Source organism: Aythya fuligula, chromosome 23 (genome assembly GCF_009819795.1).
Source record: "Aythya fuligula isolate bAytFul2 chromosome 23, bAytFul2.pri, whole genome shotgun sequence".
Taxonomy (NCBI): domain Eukaryota; kingdom Metazoa; phylum Chordata; class Aves; order Anseriformes; family Anatidae; genus Aythya; species Aythya fuligula.
The window spans coordinates 3,856,365-3,865,183 of record NC_045581.1 but is presented as its reverse complement, the minus strand read 5'-3'; the positions used below and the strand labels follow the sequence as shown (position 1 = coordinate 3,865,183).

The window sequence follows — 8,819 nt, the reverse complement described above, 5'->3', positions numbered from 1 at the left end:
CCCTTCCCCTTTGCAGCACCTGGAGCCGGGCACACTGTGGTCTGGAGGGGTGCAGTTGTCCCCTCGCTTCTCCCAACCCAGATTTGGGCGCTGCGTGGGGCCCTCAGACACTAGAGGGCACCCAGGGAGCAGGATCGGGCCCCAAGCATGGGGATGGGGGCGAGGGAGCAGCTCCCTGGTGTGGGGGGAGCCGGGCAGCGCCCAACACCAGGACGAGGAAACCAAACTCAGGCAGGGCTGGCCCCCTGAGGGGCCGTATCTTACACACGTACATAAATACAGTTCAGAGGGGATTGGGGTGGGGAAGGGTCTGCCCTCCAGGGCGTCCCACGGGGTCGGCAGCGTGTCCTGGAGGGCTCCCGGTGATGGAGGTGGTCGCGGGCGTCCTTCACAGCAGCAGCCGGGGCCGAGGGGTGTCCAGGGGGCAGGGGGAGCCCCCCTACAGCTGTGGGGACGCTGCCGGCGTCCCCGTCCTGCCCTGTGGCACGTCTTGGCACCGGGGCCATGCCGCCCCTCATAGCACCTGTACGTCCCAGATCTGCGTGGGTCGCTCCTCGGCCGCATCCCAAATGATGGCGTGGTCCCGGTCGTACGATCGGCCGCCTGCGGAGAGGGGAGGGTTGGGGAGGGCAGAGCAGCTCGGTGCCCCGTTTCCACGGGGTCCCGGCGCCACGGCCTCACCCTTGACGTCGAGGATCATGTCCTCGAACATCTGGCTGCGGATCCGTCCCTGGGCGTCGATGCTCCAGGTCTGACGCGGCATCCGCGTCTCGGACCAGAGCACGGCCTTGGAGCCCTTCGCAGCCGGCCCGATCACCTGCAGGCTCATGGTGGGGGCCACCTGCGGGGACCGGCGGTGGCCACGTCAGCCCCGTCCCCTCCACCCCGTGAGGCTTCGAGCCTGGAGGGGTCCCTGTCAAACGCAGCTGGGGTGGGGTGGGACGCGGGAAAGGCAGGAAAGCAAGCGAGGGGTGGGGATGACTGGGGTGATTATAGCCTTCAGGTGGGGCAGAAATGCCTTCCTGTCTCCAGGGGGAGAGCGAATCAAGGTGTCTTTGGTGGCGTGGCTGAGGTCAGCCCAGGAGAAAGCTGCTGTAAGCCCTAAAAGATCACCCTGGGGTGCGGCACCCGGGTCCCCTCCGGCTCCGCGGCGCGGCTGTCACGCAGCGAGCCCTGACCTGGTTTTTGAGCAGCCCGTCCTCGTAGTACCAGACGGAGCTGCTCTGCTCGCTCAGGCTGGAGACCACCACGCGCCCGGCTTTCATGTCCTCCACATCATCAGGGACAGACAGGTAGAGCTCCAGCTCCTTGCTCCTGATGCGGAAATAAATCCGTCTCTGCCAGGAGAGAAACCAATTTTGTTCAGGTTCTGTGCACCGGGGACCCCATAGCACCCAAAACCCGCTCTGTGCCGTGTCCCCGCGCTGCTGGGGTGACGGATGTGGGCCTGGCTTGGCTCTTTGAGCTGTTTTGGGCACGGCAACCCCTGCCACGACGCCGGGATGTTGTGCAAGGCGTTTGTCCCCGGGGAGGGTTTCGCCACGGCGGCGGCCGCTCCCAGGGCAAGGAGCCGGGTGCCAAGGACGGGCTGGCACCGAGGGGGACCCCAAGGTCATGTCCCACTGCCTCATCCAAGCCCCTTGCGTCAGGGCTGGTGACTCGAGCTCCTTGCGAGCCGCCTGCCCCTCGGGGCTGCTTTTGGGGCTCCCTGGGCGCTCACCTGGCGGATGGGGTAGAGGGACCCCACGTGCTGCAGCCCGCTGTACGTCAGCCAGTTGGTGATTTCGGTGCAGTCCAGCAGCCACTGGCGGCCTCGGAAGTCGCCGTGCTCGCACAGCACCCAGCTTTTGGGAAAACCTTGGTCAGCCCGGACACCCCTCGGAGCCCCCCATGCGGGGCAAGGGGAGAACGGGGCCGGGGCTCACTTACATCCCACCCTTGACCCGCACCGACAGCACGTGGTTGTTGAAGCCCTCCGCCTGGAGGCTCCGCACTTCGCTGTTCAGCTCGATCTCCTTCCCCTCGAAGCACTCCAGCCCGTGCAGGAAGATGGAGGGCTCCGAGAAAAACTGCGGGATGGGGGCAGGAGGTGAGGGGAGAAGGGGGGGCAAGCAGGGGGAGCGAGCACCCGTGGGTGCAGGAGGGATCCGAGGGTGGAGAGCCAGCACTGGGGTAGGCACGGGAGGGGAAGGAGGAGGTTCCTGGGGGTTTCTGCCCCAGCAAAGGGAGAATTGTAGGATTATAGGATATCCCCAGTTGGGATATTCTGTATCAGGGATCACAGGGACCATCGAGTCCTGGCACCACACGGGGCTACCCAAAAATTCAGAGCAGGGGACCGCCACTCACCACCGGGACCTTCTTCAGGGAGCGGATGGTGGCCGAGGACAGGCAGCCCATGGCGCCCAGCGTCGGGTACTCGCCCTCGGACAGCACGTGCTGCTCCCCGGAGAACTCCCGGCCATCGAACAGGATCCAGCTGGCGGAGAGGAGCGTGCCCGGGCTGACGTGGCCACCGTGCCAACTGGGTGTCCCCTGCCCTCCCAGCGAGCCCCCACGGGTGCCAACCCCACTCCCGGTTCTCCCTAGCACCCGTGGGTGGTGGGGCACCCTCTTTGTCCCGGTCCCTATCCTGAGGCAGCGAGTCCCGGGGTGTCCTACCTGCCCCCACGGACCCTGCAGGAGCGGGGCACGAAGCCGTCGGGCAGGGAGCCCTGCTCCTCCTCGAAGGCGAGGTGCTCCCCCAGGAAATCAGGCTCTGAGAAGAGCAGGATCTGGGGAGGGGGGCACACAGGGGCTCGGTGACGGGGGCGATCCCGCAACGGGTGGCATCGCACCGAGGGACGTGTCCCCTCCCCGCGCACCACCCCGTACCTTGGAGACGAAGTGCAGGTTGCGCTCCCCAACCTGGAAGCAAACAGAGCGGGGTTGGCCGGCGTCTCACCCACCCGGGGGTACCCATGGGTGCATGGAGGGGGGGGTGTCTGGGTGCTCTCACCTGCAGGATGGGCTGCGCCGAGGCGATGCGGCAGTCGGCAGCGCCCCAGTCCTCGCAGTTGCGGTACACCCCCTTCTCCAGGACGTACTGCTCGCCCGAAAAGTTGGGGCCCTCGTAGGCCACCCACCTGCCGGGGGGACGCGGGTGCAGGCTCAGGCTCAGGCTCGGCCCCTTTGTCCCCTCTGTCCCCCCCCTGGCCCCCCGTGCCCGCACTCACACGCCGCTCAGCACGTGGATGGACTGCGTGACGGTGCCGTAGCCGGCCAGCTGCGTGTCGGGGAGCGCCTCGCTCAGCTCCACGCTGGGGCCCTCCTCGAAGTCCATGGCCTCGAAGAGCACCAGCGCCGGGTCGGAGAAGTCCTGCGGGGACAGAGGAACCCCCCCCCAAGTCCTCGGTTTGTCGTGGAGAAGGGGCTGTGGGTTGGGTGCTCTCCATCCCCACATCCCCTAACATAACCAAGTGGGGTTAGGGGCCGGTGGGAGCAGCTCTCTGCCCCCAGCCCCCCTGCGTGCGATGAGCCTGGGGGCTCTCAGGCCGTGCCCAGATGGGGGACGAGGACAGGACGGGGCGGGCGGCTCCATCCCCACGCGGCGCCCTCACCGTCCGTATGAGCCGTAAGGACACCAGCTCCTTGTTGTAGCCGCCCCACTGCCTCCAGTCGTGGTACTCCCCTTCCTCCAGCAGGTACTGGTGGCCTCGGAAGCCCTCCTTCTCGTAGCCGACCCAGCTGCGTGCAGACACAGGGGCAGTGAGGTCCCCCCACCTCCAGCACGTGTTGGGACACAGGGACATCGCCCCAGTGCCACGGGGACACTGCTCCCGATCATCCCCCAGCCCCAGGAAGCTCCGTCCCCTTCCATCTCTGCCTTCCCACGCCTCTCACCAGCCACCCAGGACGCGCAGGGAGCCCAGGGTGGGCAGCGCCAGCCCGGGCAGGTTCCTCAGGTCGTAAATATCTCGGTTGACAGCGGAGCTGCGGCCCTGGAAGCCCGCGTCCTCGTAGATCAGCACCTGCGGCTCGCCGGGACGCTCCACCACGGGGCAGCCCTGGAAGGAGAGGAGCCCCGGTGAGGAGGAGGCGGCGGGGGGAGATATTTGGGATGCAGCCCCCCCGGCAGGCAGAGCTCACCAGCCTGATGGGGTGCAGGGAGCAGATGGCCGGATCCTTCGCTCCCCACGCCTTTAAGTTGGGGTACCCGCCCGGCTCCAGGACGTAGGGATCGTCGTCGAAAAAGGGCTTGGAGTAAACCAGCCAGCTGGGGAAGAAGCACCCAAAGGCTCGAGGGCGGTCGCCAGCACCCCGGGGTGGCGGCACCCCGGGGTGGCAGCTCCCCGAGCCCAAAGCACCCCGCTCACAGGCCCGAGTGGACGATGATGGAGGAGGCGGCGAGCGCCCGGCCGCCCGCGCGCGTGTCCTCGGCCGAGTCGGTGAACTTCAGCCTGGCGCCCTCGCCGTTCTCCTCCGCAAACAGGCTGATCTCAGGGGTGCGGTAGTCCTAACGGGGGGGGGGGTGGGAGCGGCATGAGGGGGGACCCCCAGCACCCCTCCCCGATTTTCTGGGTGCCGAGGGCAGGGGCCGCGCAGCTCACCCGCACCACCCTCTTGAAGGAGCCGATGCGGAAGGGGCGGCTGCCGCGGGGCTCCGTGCCCTGCCCGTAGGCTGCCCAGGGGTTGTCGATCTCCACGTCCCCCTCCGCCAGCACGCACTTGCGCCCGTGGAACCGCGGCTTCTCGTACATCACCCACCTGCCAGCGGGGTGGGAGCGGGAGGGGAGCATCCCCCACACGCCCCCGGGCATTTGGTTACCGCCGTGCGCCCGGCCCTGGGTAATGGCAGGGTGCAGGACGCGGCCACCGGGAGCCTCCGGCAGCACAGCGGGGTGGGGACATCAGCCAGCACCGTGGCCACGGTCATTAGCAGCAGCAGGACGGCCACTGATGAACCCCGGGTGGCGACCTGGTGGCCCCCACCCCGGCCACAGGCAGCGCTGCCCCAGCCCAGCTCTCCCTCCGCGTCCCCGCGCCGCTGCCGGCCCCTACCCGCCGCGGATGACCCTGATGGAGATGGTGTGAGAGAGCTCCCAGGACGTGGCATCGGGGACATCACCCCAAATCTCCCTCCTGTGTCCCGCGAAGCCGGCCTCGGAGAAGAGGACGATCTGGGAGGGGTGACAGCAGAGGTGCTGCAGCACCGCGCGGCACCGGGACGGCCAGCCCGGCCCTAAGCCGCGTGCCCCGTACCTTGCCGGGTCTCGTGTTGATCTTCTCGAAGCTCTCCTCCTCGTCCTCCTGCTGCCAACGCCCGAGGACAGCGGCCCGTGAGGAGCGCGGGGCGACGTCGCCCACAGCAGCCATCGCCGCAGCCCGAGCCAGCAGCAGCCGCGGCCGCACGTCTGCAGCCTGCGGATCCCTCCCACCGCCCCGAGCAGCCACACCTCGAGCATTCCTGCACCTCCAGGACCGGCCTCTCCGCCCGGACCCTGCCCTCCATCACCTGGCCCAGTACCTCCCATCACCAGCACCAGTACCTTACCGTCCCAGTGCCCTCCCGTCACCCGTCCCAGTACCCTCTCATCCCAATACCTTCCCATCCCAGTTCCCTCCTGTCCCGGTACCCACCCATCCCAGTACCCTTCCATCACCCGTCCCGGTTCCCTCTCATCCCAATACCTTCCCATACCCTCCTGTCACCCATCCCAGCACCTTCCCGTCCCAATCCCTTCCCATCCCAGTACCCTCCCCTTGCACCGGGACCTTTCCCAGCTTGGCCATTCCTCTGGGAATCACCAGCCGTGGGCTGGAGGCAGAGGAAAGCTGCTTGGGGGATTCCAACACGCCACCGAGCCAGACCCCACCACCTCCCGTGTGCCCAGCAGGGCAGAGCACCCCCAGGAGCCATGGGACGAGCATCACTCACCGGCACATCACCGGGACACGGCTCCATGGTGCTCTCCGGCTCTTCGGTGACAGGCTGGATGTGACCAGGACCTGGGGCTTCCAGCTCGGCCACCTCAGTGCCGTGGTGCTCACCGGGGGGCGAGCTCTGGTCCCGCTGCTCCCTGCAGGGTGGGGTGGGGGCGACGAAGCGGCTGTAGAGCACGCTGTTGTCCAGGCGCGAGTAGGGCTTGGCCTCGTCCGCCGCGGCCGCCCGGTGCTCCAGGAAGTCGGAGAGCAGCGCCATGCCCTTCAGGACGTTCCCTCGGAACAGCACGCTCCGCTCCCCCGCCACCCTGCCCGGCGCCGCTTTGCTTCTCTCCCCTGCTCCCTCCAGCTTGGGTCCCCCCCGCAGCGTGTCCGGCTCCCCGCTGCCACGGCGAGACCCCCACGACGCCCTCTCCCCGGGGCTCAGGTAGGGGTTCTCGATCTCCTCCTCCTCCTCTTCGTCCTCCTCCTCCTCCTCCTCGAGGCTCCTGGAGCTCTCCGGAGGGGGCTCTGCCCGCTGCCCCCCGCCGCCCCTCGCCAGCAGCTCCCGCAGGGCGTCGGGCAGCGAGACGGGGGCGCGCGGGGCCACGCGGTCCTCGTGGATGGGCGGCAGCGCCGCGCAGCGACCCAGCGCCGAGGGCCGGGGCTGGCGAGGAGCCTTGGGCGCCTTCCGCATCTCCGAGGGCTCCATGTTGCGCAGCGTGTCCACGAAGATCTCCATGTCCACCACCAGCTCGGGGTCCTCCTCCGCCGCGTCCTGGGGGCTCTCGGGCAGTGGGGAAGGGGCTGGGGGGTTCTGCGGGGGCTCTGGGGTGCGCTCGGGCTCTGGGGTGCTCTCGGGTTGGGGCTCTGGGGTGCTCTCCGTGGGAGGCTCAGGGGTGGTCTCCGTGGGGGGCTCTGGGGTGCTCTCAGGTTGGGGCTCAGGGATGCTCTCCGTGGGGGGCTCAGGGATGCTCTCAGGCCCTTGGACCATTTTTTGGGGGTCCCCCGACATCTCCACCTCCTCCTTCTCAGCTTCTGCACCCTTTGGAGATGCTCGTGCTTCAGGTAAGGGCTCAGGACCATTGCTCACCTCCAAGGAGAGGTTTTCGGGGGTGCCATCAGCGCCCCCAGAGCTCTCTGTCCTGGGCAGCGTGGCCAAACCAGTGCCGTCCCCATCCATCGTGCTTCCCTCTCCCACACCAGCCTGATCTGCCTGGCTGCCGACGTCCTCTGGGGGCTGCTGGGCACTGGTTTTACTGGTTTGCTGGTCCTGGGGCCTGTCGCCATCTCTTGACGCCGCGTTCTCTGTCACAGCCTCACCTTGCCTCAAACATTTCTCCCCGGGGGCTCCCCCAGCACCCGAGGCACCCGGCGAGCTTCCCGTGCGTGCCGCGACCTCAGCGGAGCCACCGCCACCCTGCTCGCAGCTCTCCCTCTGCGACGGGGCCGTGGCGGTGCCGGCAGCCTTGTGCACCCCGTTTTGGGTTCTCCTCCCCTCTGCGCCCCCCGCCTTGCTGCCGGCTCCCTCCTTGCCCCCCCGCAGCACCGTGACGTGCCTGGCCCTGGGCTCGGCCGCGCCGGGGCCGCCGCGGGGCGAGCGGTGGCAGGGGGCTGCGGTGGCCGCGGGGCTGGCGGGGAGGAGGGCGCCGTGCATGTAGCTCTCCCGGTGCACGGGGACGTCCCGGGGCGCAGCCGTGTTGTTGTCACCCCCCTGCTTCTCGTCCTTCCGCCGGGGTTTCTGAGCGGGCGAGTAGACCTGCGAGAAGACGGGGCCGTGCGCCGTGAAGTCCTTGAGGACGCCGACGGAGGACGAGCAGCTCCGGGGTGCCACCGGGGCCGGCACGGTCGACGTCTTCTCCACGATCTCCCTCTCCCAAGCCTGCAGCAGGAGGGAGACGCGGGAGGGGCTGCCGTCGCGGGCCCCCCCGGCCGCCGTCTGCTCCAGCCGTCGCGACACCAGCGAGACTTTCTGGAAGCGGGACCGGCCCTCGGGTGCCGGCGGTGGTTGCTTCATGCTCAGCTCGGTGCTGGAGGCGATGCCCCTCGCCTTGCTGGGCCGCAGCGCTGAATCCATGCCGGGGGGGCTGCGGCCCCCGCCACCACGCCTGGGCCCCCGCTGCGGTGCTGGGGCTGTCGGAGCTGTAGGGAGAGGCACCAAAATTCAGACTCTGGGGTACCCGAGCTGAAACCCTTTGTGGGATCCAACCTCGTGCCCACCCCTCTAGACCCTAACCCACCATCACTTTTAGGCCATTTTAGGGAGGATCCCATAAATACAGGAGGTGGCTTTGGCGATGCCAAATGCATCTCAAGCATCTCTCGGGGTGCTCACGCCCTCCTGGCACACGCAGGAGGTGTGGGGCACCACCCTCCCCTCTGCCTGCACGTCCCGGCGCTCCTGCGGCCAGCACGCGGGGAGCCACGCCGCGCCACCGAGGCAGGATGCGGCCAGCCCGGGCCATGCCCCAGGCCGGGCCGTGCCCCGAGCTGCGGGATGAGTCAGGAGGGCGCAGGGCTGCGCCGAGTCAGCAAGCACAGCAAACAAACAAGCCCAAAAAATAACAGGGAGGCAGGCTCCGCGGGGTGAAAAGGCTTCGCCGGGGCTGTGCCGCGGCCGCTGCACCCGTGGGGTTTTTTGCAGGAGGAGGTGGGGAGCTGGGCAGCGCCCTCCCTGTGTCGGGGTGAAGGTGGGATGGTTACAGCCACCCCTGCAGCCTCGTCAGCACGAGAAAATGAGCTCTGCTAATTACCCACCGCTTGCACCCTGAGCAGAGCGGGCACCCAGCACCCAGCTCCTGCACCGGGCATCACCTCCCGGCCCCTGGTGCGCGCCGGGGAGGTCACGGGCACCCCGGGGCCCTGGTTCACGGGGAGGCCGGCAGAAGCGACGCCGTGCCGAGGCTGCGGGACCGCCC

The 8,819-nt window shown here is 68.6% G+C and overlaps 1 protein-coding gene across 1 annotated transcript; it reads right to left on the bottom strand.

Moving 5' to 3' along the window:
* Nucleotides 1-514: 514 nt before the first annotated feature.
* Nucleotides 515-7,978, bottom strand: CRYBG2 (crystallin beta-gamma domain containing 2). Its single transcript, XM_032202468.1, has 18 exons — nt 5,918-7,978; nt 5,242-5,292; nt 5,041-5,159; nt 4,590-4,746; nt 4,356-4,495; nt 4,129-4,255; nt 3,883-4,046; nt 3,600-3,726; nt 3,216-3,358; nt 2,999-3,125; nt 2,875-2,907; nt 2,662-2,774; nt 2,350-2,479; nt 1,930-2,069; nt 1,721-1,844; nt 1,179-1,337; nt 682-841; nt 515-603 (listed from the first exon to the last, which is right to left on the bottom strand). Exons 1-18 carry the CDS (start codon nt 7,976-7,978, stop codon nt 515-517), a joined length of 4,164 nt encoding a protein of 1,387 aa, XP_032058359.1.
* Between the last annotated feature and the right edge of the window lie 841 nt (nt 7,979-8,819).

Excerpts from the sequence above, each read along its gene's own strand:
- CRYBG2 (XM_032202468.1), bottom strand. The coding sequence starts at position 7,978 with ATGGATTCAGCGCTGCGGCCCAGCAAGGCGAGGGGCATCGCCTCCAGC. Across the intron at positions 2,070-2,349 it reads CCCTGAAGAAGGTCCCGGTG|TTTTTCTCGGAGCCCTCCAT; the intron begins GTGAGTGGCGGT and ends CCCATCCCGCAG. Across the intron at positions 842-1,178 it reads ACGGGCTGCTCAAAAACCAG|GTGGCCCCCACCATGAGCCT; the intron begins GTCAGGGCTCGC and ends CGGTCCCCGCAG.